At 35.4% G+C, this 13387-nt stretch overlaps 1 protein-coding gene across 2 annotated transcripts in view; it reads left to right on the top strand.

Moving 5' to 3' along the window:
- Positions 1-13387, top strand: part of Wdr70 (WD repeat domain 70) — a 327702-nt gene that overhangs the window by 271366 nt on the left and 42949 nt on the right. For both annotated transcript variants that reach the window (XM_004848601.3, XM_013073525.3), the window contains exons 11-13: positions 371-470; positions 3974-4058; positions 5255-5393. In XM_004848601.3, the coding sequence (XP_004848658.2) occupies positions 371-470; positions 3974-4058; positions 5255-5393 (324 nt within the window). The remainder of the gene's footprint in view (positions 1-370; positions 471-3973; positions 4059-5254; positions 5394-13387) is intronic.

Here is a 13387-nt window from a genome sequence, read left to right on the forward strand (position 1 = left end):
AATAAATAAGTAACCTGGTCATTTGTAATTCTTATTTATATCTTTTCTTTCAGATAAGTGTAGGAAATGGTCCAGATAACTTAAAAGCATAATATGAGAACTAAATGCAGTTATAGTCAAGCTTGGGGCCTGCTAAGGCAGTCTGAAATGCCTCATTCTGGGGCTTACCTTATCTCTTTATTAAAACAAATGTAGGTTTTGAAAAGCCTTTTGAATTTTTTTAGGAAAGAAAATATAATCAGGTAAAATTAGTACTTTAGCTATAATTTTATATAATTTTCTGCATGATAAAATGAAATGTTGTTGCCACAAAAATGTTCTCATCTGAATTTAGGTGATGTGTTAACACTTTCCTTGTATTTGCAAACAGGTTCATCCTAAATTTCACTATAAACAGGCTCATGATCCAGGCACAGACACTTCTTGTGTGGCTTTTTCCTATGATGGTAATGTCCTCGCCTCTCGTGGAGGTAGGTTAAAAACTTTCTTTTTGATGAGTTTCTATGTATAAATTGATATCATATTTAACACTAACAAATATACTAATGTTAATATTCTATCATGTAGTAAAACTAGATTGGTTTTTGTTAATGTACCTGTGTCAGTCTGATTTTTCCATTGAAACGCATTTCCAACACTGTTGATATTAACAGTTATCATTGAGCTGGGTGTGGTGGCACATGCTTGTTATCCCTTGGGAGGCTGAGGCTGGAGGATTGCTGTGAGTTTGAGGCCAGCTTGGGCTACATAGTGAGTTCAAGGCCGTCCTGAAGTATATATAGAGACCATATCTCTAAAAAATAAAACATCCGAAATAAATAACTAAACCAAAAAAAAAGGCTGTCAAGTAAATTTAGAAAATATGTACTCTTTTTCTTGTTTTTCTTGTGGCTTCAGATTTCATAAGAGTTTGAAGCCTCTGTGAATGACCTTTGCCTCTTCCTTTGGAATTTTGTAGATGATCATGTCTACATTCTTTCACCCTTTCTATACTGTTTTATAATTCTATGACTGGGTTTTCAAAATCCTCTGTTGACCATTGAGTTTTTTTCCCCCAATTCAAACACTAACTCAATTCAGTTTTTTGTTTTGTTTTGTTTCGGTACTGGGGACCCAACTCAGGACCTTGTGCTTGTGAGGCAGGCGGCCTCTACACTGAGCTAAATCCCCAGCCCTTAACTCAATTCAGTTTTAAAATAAGGTTATACCTATGTTATTTTAAAAATAGATTGTTATATTGAAAATTTATTTATCTTCACTCATATGGTTGCATTTAGATTGTTCCTGATTTTTTGCTACATCATTCTCACAGGGATAAGGCTGTGTGTTAATATGAAGAGATGGATAATAGTGCTGTTTATGAGCTCTGCATTATGGGAAAGAATGGGATATAGCTGAGGATCTTCCTATAGATCCACTTGTGGGAAGAGGAAAGAAATAGTACAAGATGAGTAGATTGGACCCATATTACACAGGGCCTTAAATGTCATATAAAAATTTTTCTGTAGGCCATAGAAAAGCTATTAGTTGGATTAAGTTAGCAATGTTATATTTAGTTGTTCATTTATTCACTTAATGACTATATATTGAGCATGTACTGTGAACTAGCATTATGTTAGGTGATGGGTATAATATGTGAATATCATAGATAAGCTTTCTATCCTGAAAGAATTTATGTCCCAGTGTATAAAGTAGTAGAAAGAGACTCAGTGCAGATTTCCCCCCAGTTTAAAAACTCCATGCCCTTTTTTACTCTAGGGAACTCTGTTTACATTCTCTTTTCTCTAAGGAAGTTACTTTTATTGTTCCTGAGACAAAATACCTGACACCCAGAGTTAAAGAGGGAAGGTTTATTTAGCTCACAGTTTGTAGAGGTTTCAGTCCATGATCAGCCGGCTCCTAGGCAGTGTGGCAAGGCAGATAGGCCTTGCAGAGGAGAAATAGTTCATGGCAGCCAGAAAGCAAAAGCAGCAAGGGAAGACCACAGCTCTTTCTATTCCTTGTATCTTATCCAGACTAATTAGGGTGGGTAGCACTCATATTCGTATTCCTAGTGCCCTTGAGCCTAGAGTTGCACCATGAATCAATCACTTTGGATTCAGCCACCTCAGAAAAAAGCCCCACCTATGATTGACTGCATGAGGCTTTGGGGGAATATCTAGACATAAGCCATAACACCTCATCTATTGTATGAAAACTACCCTGACTTGCAGTCTAAACAAATCGAAGTACATTATACACATAATTTTTGGGGTAGATATAACAAATGTAAATTTGTATAAAATAAGTATTTTGCTCATGAATTCTAACCTGCTACTTGAGTCCTGAGATGACTTCTAATTAAAACCATATATATTCTTTACTTAAAAACATTGGTTTTAAGCCAGGCATGGCAGTGCACACCTGTAGTCCCAGCACTCGGGAGCCTGGAGGCTGAGGCAGGAGTTGTTTGAGTTCCTCAAGAGTATGAGGCCCAGCCTGGGCTACATAGTGAGACCCTGTCTCAAAAAAAAAAAAAAAACCAACAACAATAAAAACCCAGTGGTTGTAATCCACATAGTGTATCTGAATCTCCAGGAAAGGCTTTTCAAATGATAAATTTCCATTTTGAAATTATCAGTTCACTCTTGCATCTTTAGGGTGGCATACCCAAATCTCTTAGATGGAATTAGAAGGAGTGGTATAATTTGAAAATTGTTCCCCAGAGGGTTCTAGAATAGGTGAGCCCTTACCCTGTTGATATTACTGTCTTGAAGTATAGGGCTAAATATATTTCAGTCAAAAGCAATTTGGGGATAATTGTTGACTTCCCCTTCTATCCTGTGCTAGCTATTGGATAACTTAATTGGCCAACACAACATGTATACTATATTCCATCCTTTTCCTTCCTGGATGTAGAGAAGATGGCAGGTGAAAGTCTGTTCAGCAGAGTGTTGTGAGGTGCCCTGACTTCCTCTACAACATACTGGGTTAGCTGAAATTAATGCAGATTAATGTCTCTTACTGTTTGAGTATGAGAATGTGTACCTTTTAAGATGAAAAGCAACAGAGTAACATAGCAACGGGGAGTTTTACAAAATTCTTAATACAGTCAGGTCCTGAGTCCCAACTAGTTGTGGATTAGTGCACTTGACAAATGTTGGGTTTCAGAGGAGGGGTCACTGGGGAGAGAAGGGGGAGTTTTCAATTAAAAATAAAAACACTCCATTCATCTCATTTGCAGCTGATCATGATCCCTTATTGGACCCAATGGGTTGAGGCTGGTCTCAGCTGTGGGCTTTGGGAAGCAGGAACAGCAAAGATATTACTGTACTAATGAGTTTGGCTTTTGTTCTGCTCAGAAATCTGTTAGTAGCCCTTTAGAAATATTAAAAAGTGATTCTTTAAAAAATAGTCATCACTCTTTAAATGGCTTGGAAAAGCTGTACTCCCTAGCAAGTGAAGGATAGCCACAGGTAGAATTGCACTGGAGGGCAGGGAATAATACGGCTCACTCATTAATGTTAATGGATAGGTTTGCCCACATAGTAGTGGAAAAAATTCTGTTGTGAATTGTACTATTTTCAGTCCTGATGGTTCTTAAATTAAGATCTTCCCAAGAAGTTAGGTTATAATAAAACATACCACAGGGAAACTACCATCTGCTCTAAAATCACACTTTAGAGTAGATTCTTCAGAATTCTTTCTAACTTACAGGTGCGACATCACTGTGGAGAGTAATTTCTAGAAGATAGACTTATTATCATATTGTTTTCTGTCTTTTTATGACTTTTACTCTTTTAAGCTCCCTGAACAATTAAAGAAGTAAAATATGCTTATGTGCACCTGGGTTCTTTCTCTCCCTCCCTTCCTTGCTTTTGCTCTTCCCATTCTCCTCCTTTCTTTATAGTTGTACACTAAATTTAGCAAACCCTAAACTGAGAATGAGATGTTTTCACAAAATTCACTTTTTTCTTTCTTATTCCTCCATCAGGTGATGACACATTAAAATTATGGGACATCCGACAATTTAATAAGCCACTTTTTTCAACCTCAGGTCTTCCCACCATGTTCCCAATGTAAGTAGCATGTTTTTAATATATGATTGGCACAGGGTAATTGAAAAAAAGTTCTTCACTTTAATGGTTATATTTATATCATATGTTTTAGATTGTCTAGAAAAAAGCCTTGAGAGTGATTGAAATATATTTTTTGAAAGATGCATTTTATTATTTTTTATTTTACACATTTTTTCAGACTATAAAATGTTTTGGGAAGTTAAATGATGTATATGTATGTTATTTGAACACTCATTTCCATTCTATTAAGTCAGCAACTAAAGCTTTTAAGGACTTTTCAAGGGTGGTTGAGGTGAGATTTAATCTCTAAATCCTATAAATGATGCCTAGGAAAGTGTTTCTACTTTAGTAGAAACAAAATTTCTCTTCTAAGTTAAATAATGACAAACATGGAGAGTGTGAAAATAATGGAAGCATCATATGATGGAGCTGTAGAACAGCTGCATACCGACTCTAACATGATCTACTGCCCATAGCATCATTTGTTAAACCTGCAAACAAACATGAATTTATAGTGGATGAGGATTTGGAGGGGCTATTATGCCTGCTATAAGTAATTCAAATTACATAACTTCCTTAGATTATGTCTTCAATTAATCATAATCAGATGGCCAGGGCTGTGGTAAGGAAAGCTGTTTAATTAGAGCCACGAGTTAGGCTCCAGTGATGCAGCCTGGTTCTGGCTGCCTAGTGCTTGACTTGATGTAACTGAAATTATTAAGAGGGAGTAATAGTAAGAATAGTTTTTAAAATGGCCAAAATAGTCACTACTTAGAGATTAGTCATATATGTCTGTTTGTAGAGATTTTCCATGTGTATGTGGAGTTTTCCTCACTTTCTTTATATTAAGTGTGTATATATATATATTTAAAAATTATGTATGTATGTTACAAAGGGACAGATTCTGGAGTTAGGTACCCTGTGTTTGACTCTCAGCTGTATCATATCCTTGTGTGATTGTGGGCAAGTTTTATTAAACGTCTCTGTCTCAGTTTCCTTTATCAGTACAATGGGGATAATACCTACCTAGTAGGATTATTGTGAAGATTAAACAAATTATTAAAGGTGCCCGATTCATAAACTCTGTATAGGAACTAGCTCTTTTTACAGTGGTGTTTATATTTTATTCAATTCGCTCATTATTTCTGTGCTGTTGTGAGGTCATAAACTTACATTTATCAACTCTTTGTCTGTAGGACTGACTGCTGTTTCAGTCCAGATGATAAACTCATAGTCACTGGCACCTCTGTTCAAAGAGGATGTGGTAGCGGCAAACTTGTTTTCTTTGAACGTAGAACTTTCCAAAGGGTATATGAAATAGACATCACAGATGCGGTATGTATCTTCTTTTTCTTCCCATCCTTGAAGAGGAAGTGAATTTTCTTAGTCATCTTTTATTTTGTTTTTTTATAGCACATAAACACTGGCCCTTACAGTGCAGTGATAGCTGCTTTTTTCTCCAATGCAGGAATTATTAGTACTTTGTAGACCAGCTGTAACCCTTCCCCTGACCCAGTCTTTCCTGTGGCCCAGACTTTAGTCAGAATTCCAGCTCGCCCTGGGTTGTTTGCTCTTCTCTGCTGACCAACTTGAGGAGGAAGCTTATCGTCATGTAGGAAATAGAAAGAAGTGTCCTGTAGTGTGGATGTTTGGAAGGATCCAGGGACAGTTGGCAAATGTGAAAGGATATGCCTTTAGAGAGTGATGAAGTTCATCATTGTTTCCTATACCCTGAAAACTTTGGTAGAATTTTACTTGTCAGAGCTGTAGTCATTTAAGATAAGGCTCACCTTCCACTGAACTTTATTATTATTTATTTATTTGGAAATTTAAAACATTTCAAATTTAACTTTTATACTTAAAAAAATTCCAGAACCTTTCATTTTCTTTACACATTTATATGAGCACTGAAACACCAGCATGCATGCATTCATTCATTCATTCATTCATGTCCTGAGATGGAGTCATATGTAAATAATAATGGCAGAGATTCCCAGAGGAAAGTTTGAGTTCTTTTAAAGTACATGTTATTAGTTAGATGGTTAGATGGTAAGGCAAATCATTGTAATTTTCTGAGTATGAAATGGGCCAATTAATGTCTGGGAAAATTTTCTTTGGCTCATTGTCAAATCCTTTAGTAATATCCTATATCTTGAACAGTGCTCTCATGTAGGTTTCTCCAGTTGTTTCAGCTCTTTGCAAACAATTGAGACATATTATGCACTTAAGTGAATCAGACAGTTGAACAACTGTTTTTAAATCACTAGTAAAAAGCACTTGTCTCTAATGTTCTGGTATTACAATGGAGTCTTTTTTTTTTTTTTTTTTCGGTATTGGGGATTGAACTCGGAACCTTGCGCTTGCAAGACAGGTGGTGGAACTACTGAGCTAAATCCCTGGTCCCTGGAGTCTTAATTTGTAGATCCGCATTTAAAATCATGATATAGTTTGAGTATTATAGGAAATGTGAAATAACAATGAGATGAATTCTAGACGAGTACTCAAGTTTTATAGATTTTAATCTCATGACATAATTTGAAATGTGCCAGCGCTTGTAATACTTTCGGGGTGGGGGGTACATCCAGGAGCCAACTAAAATGCTAGAATAGAATAAAAATAGTTGACTCTATCAACTTTAATCTCAAAAAGTAAAATTATTATAATCAGTTGTTCCAGAAGTAATTTGTGTTCTGTTATGCTTCTCATCAACTGTGTATTTCAGTACTATTCTTGGTGTTGTATTTTTAAATTATAATTTAAGTTAAAATGTAATGAAGGAATGTAGCAGAATGATTGTACTTTTTTCTTTTTCATACTAAGGATTCAACCCAGGACCTTCACACTGAGCTACATCCCCACCCTTTTAAAAAATTGTTTATGTTGAGACTGGGTCTCCGTAACTTGCTAAGTTGCTCAGGCTGGGGATGATCTTGCAGTCCTCTTGCCTCAGCCTCTCACAGTGCAAAGATTACAGGCATGTGCCACCATGCCCTGCTGTGATTGCAGTGTTAATGACATGCTGAATTTCTGAAGTTTACAAGAAGAGCATACTGTTTGCTGGAAAAATCAGTATCACATAATGTGATAAATTTTTGTTCTCTTAATTGCTTTTCTAGCTAGATCTTTCTCTCCATAGCACTCACCACCACCTCATGTTGTAATATATATTTGTTTGTTCATCTGTCTTCTACCTGGATGTAAGTCACACAAAGCAAAAACTTTATTTGTTTTGTTCACTGAGGTGTCCTTTTTTATTAAAAAAAATGTAAGTTTTAGTACATATTTGGAGTACATAATGATTACATTCATTATGAGGAGTTGGTACATGTACATAACACATCTTCATTCTTTTTACTTCCCCTTCTCCTTCCCTCGCTCCTTCTCCCTGCATCTCTTGGTCACACTGGGGTATCCTGAATGCATTTGATGAATGAGTGGGCAGTACACTTGGGAAGGGCAAGCAATGCATATTGTGCATTTGTTGTACAGTGAGAAAGGTATTTAGAGCTTAAAAGATAAGCTAGGCCTGAATATCTTAATAAAAGTGATTTTATATTGTGGCTATTTCTAAAAGTACAGGATAACCCATTCAGATAAACATTTTGGAACAGTTAACTCTTACTGAAATGAAAAGTTTAGATTTACAAGATTTGGTAAAAATTTGTATATGAAGCCTGAGGTTTATAACTTGGGAGATTGGGTGAATATATCTATGGAAAATAGAGCAAATTTTGGAAGAAAGACAGTAAGCTCTGCTGACGTATTGAGTTTGAAGTATTTGTTGGACTTTTGGGGTATAGATACTCAGTAGGCAAATGGATACCCAAGGTTGCTGCTTAAGAGGGAGAACACGTGGTTTGGAGAGAAGCAGTTGTAGTTCATAGTTGAAATGTGGTTGCTGGAGGATAGAAAAGATGAGCCCTAAGAAATGACACATAAGAGATGAACTAGTGAAGAGAACCTAACAAAAGAAAAGGTTTTTTAAGTAAAGAGAGTGTACCATATGTTAAGTCATCTTAGGACAGTCAAGAAACTGATTTTGAGATCTGTTTGTATAGATGGATGAAGAAAGAACTTCAAATAGAGATAAAATCATACACTTTAAAGGAAACTTTTAAATCATTGATTCAGTGACAGTACTTGGGTGGAGGTTAGTTAATGTCAGACAGCATAGCTTTCTATTTATATAGTAAGAGTCTTATATTAAAGGGCTTTAAACTGCCTTTTCAACCTATTGCCTCAGATGTTAAGTCTTGTTGGAATATAAGAAAACAAACAAATGCACTTCTTGGAAAGTAGTGTGGACACTGCTAGAAGTGGAATGTAGTGTGGACACTACCAAAAAACACCTCTTTTATTTTTATTGTGTTTTTGTCGTTAAAAACCATAGTACTTATTGTTTTGGTAATAGTACGTTAGACTGTAGTAAGGTACTTACTATGTTTTAATTTGCAGAAAAGGCAGCGTCTCTTAGCCTTCGTGTGAACAGGTGTTAGTGTGCCTGTGTGACATGGCCCAGGCAGTAGTGGCTTTATGTCTTTCCTAGAAGTGACCATTGATCTTCCTGTATGTGATTGGTTGATTCTTCCCACATCCTCTTCTAAAACAGAATAAATTTTTAGTTGCTTGTGTCCTAGGACAGCAAGCTGAGTGAGTATTCATGTATGGTACCAGATGTTCTGTTCAGCTAGAGGATATTAATCTCTGCAATTATATCTTATTTGCTAAAAAAAAATACTAAAAGTAACTTTTATAAAATTAGCAAGTGCCATTTTCATGTTTATTTTTGAAAGAAAAAATTTAAAACTACTTGTTTTAAGTCTGTTCTCTGCGTTGTCATAGTCTGAGATTTTTCTTTTCTCTATTTAGTGTAGAGTCTCAGTTCCTTCATTAGGAGATGGTGAACGTTTCTTTTTTCCTATTTTCATTACAATTCTGATACAATTATGTTGTTGTCTTTTATTTGTTCATTTTTTTGAGACAGGGTCTCACTCTGTAATTTAGGCTGGCCTTGAACTCACTCTGTAGCCCAGGCTAGCCTCAAACTTGCTTCAATTCTCTTGTCTCAGCCTCCCGAGTGCTAGGATTACAAGTGATACAATTATTTTTAGATGTTTCCTTTGTAGTCTAATTGTGTTTTCTCAAGTTAAACATATACACATATTCCTTATTATAATTTTGTGACTTTAGTAGTATTCCTAGCCTCTTGCCTAGGATGAATTCCAGAATATAACTTAAATCTTGAGTTTACAGATTTTTTTGTTTTTGTATAGATGGGACCTCATCCTTTTTAGATACTATATAAAAGACTTCCATTACCTTTTTTTTTTTTTGGTGGTACTGGGGATTGAACTCAGAACTTTGTACTTGCATGGCAGGTGTGGTGCCACTGAGCTAAATCCCCAGCCCACCATTACTTTCTTTTTCTTTTATGTTTTTCTGGTACCGGGGATCAAACTTGGGACCTTGTGCTTGTAAGGCAGGCGGTGGCACCACTGAGCTAAATCCCTGGACTTCACCGTTACTTTTTTTGTGTGCAGTAAAAATGTAACCAAAAAAGAATGAATAAAATATAATTTGGAGATGGCATATCAGTTTTTCAAAAAAGAATTTTATTTGGAAGAAATCATAAAAAATTTTAAACCTTTTTCAAAACTCAGTTATTTAAAGAAATGCTTGGAAATGACATAAAATATTTTTAGCTTAGTAATAATTTGTTATAAAATGACTAATAACATTGTTTTTAAAAATATAAGCCAAGAGACTTGGTGTATTTATTTGTACTAACATTTTACCATTTATACTTTTTAATCTTAAACATGGTTAATAAAGTTGTTTTGATTGATATTGTTTAAAATGATGGCCTATGCACCACATTTACCTTTAGCAGTAATTTAAAAGAGATAGCAAGCCTTACCTTGGGTAAAGAAGAACACAGTGCAAAAGGGGGAAAAAAACCTTAAAAATTTTGCACTGAGGCTGGCTTTTCTAGTTTATTTGTTGGCTTAAGTACTTTGGTGATGGGCCTCTGTGTTTATTCACTGACTGAACAAAATGAGGATAGGAGAGAAAAAAGGCTAAAACTTTATTTTAAAAAACAAACCTATAGTATCTAGCACCACTAATGTAGCCCATGGTCCCTGGAGGGAAGGGAAAGGATTTGTTTTGACATTTTCAGCTACGTTACCTTGAACACTTGAAGGTTGACAAATCATCCTTACGTGAGCAGTATAATAGTAAGGTGTTTTAAGGAAGAAAGAATTTATCTGTGATAATGTAGAGAATATTTGATTTATCATAGGAGCATTTTTTAAATCACTGAATAGATAGCAAAGACTTATCATAGATTTTTGCTTCTTTCTACCACTGCTTGTCCTTCCCAATATCATCTTCCTTTAAAAAATGAAATTTAGATTATTCATGTCTAGCTGGGCATGGAAGCATATGCCTGTAATCCCAGCACTTCGGGAGCCTGAGTGAGGCAGAAGGATTGGTGCAAGTTTGAGATCAGCCTGGTCTACAAAGTGAATTCAAGGCTAGCCTGGACTACATAGCAAGATCCTGTCGGAAAAAAAAAAAATGCACATCTCATTTGTGTTCTTTGAAAAAGAAAACTCAGAGTATCTAAGACTTAGGTACCTTCTGTAAGTTTGAAATCTAGCTAACTCTGCAGTTTGAGACAATACTGTATAAGAGGTGTGATAAAATATTGAAAAAATTGTGAAAAAAATTTGGGAGGTATTTAAGACAGGGTCTCACTATATAGTTCAGGCTAGCCTAGAACTGACTATGTAGCCCACGCTGGCCTTGAACTCATGCCAATCCTCTGTTTCAGTCCCTCAAGTGCTGAGATGATAGGCATGGGTCACCACACCTGGCTACAGTGAATGTTTGAATTTTAAAAATTTATTACAGTGGAAGGCACATTGCCATTAATCCTCTCCAAAATACTGTCCCTCATTTTGAACACATCCCATCATTCTCATTTTGAACATATCCCACCATTCTTGCCACTTTCTGAAGCATTTCTGTAAATCTTTAGTGAGTTTCTTTAGTTGTGCTGTCATGGTTGCCTTGATGTCCTGAATTAATTTGAAATGTTTACCTTTCATGGTTATTTAAATTTTCCAGGAAGAGCGAAAATTTGCATAGTACCAGATCCAGTGAATAAGGTAGATGAGAACATACCATAAGTTTTTTTTTTTTAATGAGCATGCCTTTTCATTTGATGACGGTCAGCAACAGCATTCACTATTTTTAATCACATTTTATAATAAAAATAAAAAAAGAGACTTCCAGAACTGCTGCAGAAAACAGCAAGAATGACATAAGTATGATTGAAGTGAGGGACAGTATTTTTGAGAAAGATTAATGGCAGTGTCTTTTACTGTAATAAATTTTAATTTGAACATTCATCATATTCTTTGATCACACCTCATATATTCGGTACCTGACATCCTGGAACTTTATCAGTTAGTTTCATCAAGTGGAGGAAAGTGAAATTTAGAAAGAACTTTTGTATTTATTATTAATATTAATTTTGGCCTTCTCCTAAAGGGCAGGGAGAACTTGAGATTTTTCTAAAATGAGATTTGAGATTTAATTACTCACTTTTTTTTCTTTGTACCAGGGATCGAACTCGGGACCTTGTGCTTGCGAGGCAGGCAGCGGTACCACTGAGCTAAATCCCTGGCCCTGTTTTTGTTTTTTGGTGATAGGGTCTCACTATGTAGCCTAGGCTGGCCTCAAACTTGTGGCAGTCCTGCCTCAGCCTCCCAGGTGCTGGGATTGCAGAAGTGTACCACCACACCTGACTTATTTCCTCACTTTTTTACTATGTTTTATTGTTATCTCTTATTTGCATGAATATTGGCTGAAATATACATGATTATTGTTAAAATTATGGTAAGTCAGAGTTCAAATACTTAACCAAAAAGTGTAGGAAAATTTTTATTTAGGACCCATTTATCTGATTATAGAGATAGTCTACTACATCTGCTAAGGAAAAAGTATAGCCCATGTTCTGTTTTTTAAGAAATATTTTCCATGAAAATACTGTTTCTTTATTTTAAATATATGAAGTTCTGAAGAGAACCTGAGTTCATGTTATTTTTCCTTACCTTTAAGATCTGGGTCTTAAAATATACATAGCAGATTAATATTTGTGTACTAATTTTTTTTTCTTATTAAGAAAGTAGTGTACATACTAAATCTAAAAAGTTGATAAAGACAGAAAAGGTCATGAAGTAAATATCATATCTAATCTTACTATCATAGGTTATTTCAACTAGGACATTTAATTTTGATGCTCAAGAAAATTACTATATGTGTTACTATATAACATGGCATATAACATAAAATGAAAAGTATTGCATGTAAATATATTTAGTGTATACATATTGTTACCACTTCATTTTCATATAAAAAATTCTGTGTTCTTTTTTGTTTTCTTAAATTCTTTTATTGGTACATTTTAGGTATACAACACATTTACATTTCTCATTGGGAACTTGTACTTTTACATGATGCATCTTGGTTCTTATTTTTTCCCCATTCCTAGCCCTCCCTTCACCCCCTCCACCCTTCCCTATTTACAAAGACTTTATTTCCATTTTTTCCATTCTCATCATTTTTCCTTTCCCTTCTTTCCTTTCCCCTGCCTCTCCCACTACTCTTGCCCTTTTGGACCGTTTCTTCCTATTTTGCATTATCGATTCTTCATTCTAATCATTGGTACATTTTAGTTATACAGTATAATGACATTCATCATTGGAAATTTCCACCTTTACATATTCTCTCTTGGTTCTTATTTTTCACCCTTGCCCAGCCCTCCCTTCAACCCCTCCATTCCTCCCTATTTACAAAGATTTTGTTCCTATTTTTCCATTTTCTCATATTAATTCCATTCCCTTCTTTCCTTTCCCCTAGCCCTCCCACTTCCTTCCCCTTTGCCCCTTTTCTTCCTATTTCACATTACCTATTATACATTTAGTCCTTATTTACACTTTCAGTTTCTCACACCAGAGAAACTATTCAGTATTTATACATGTGTGTCCTATTTATTTCACTTAAGAGAATCGCCTCAGTGTGCATCCATTTAGCTATAAATGTCTCTAATTTCTCATTTTTTATGGCTGAGTACTACTCCATTTCATTAAAAAGCCACATTTTCTTTATCAAGTCTCCAGTTGATGGGCATTTGGGCTGTTTCCAAGTTTTAGCTATCACAAATTGTGCTGCTATGAACATGGTGGGTCCACATATATCACTGTGATATGATTCTTTGAATTCTTTGGGGAAGATATCCAGCAGGGGAATAGCTGGGTCAA

The sequence above is a fragment of the Heterocephalus glaber genome, unplaced genomic scaffold (genome assembly GCF_053883595.1).
Source record: "Heterocephalus glaber isolate CG9 unplaced genomic scaffold, H.glaber_assembly_v1.0 deba00001538, whole genome shotgun sequence".
Taxonomy (NCBI): domain Eukaryota; kingdom Metazoa; phylum Chordata; class Mammalia; order Rodentia; family Bathyergidae; genus Heterocephalus; species Heterocephalus glaber.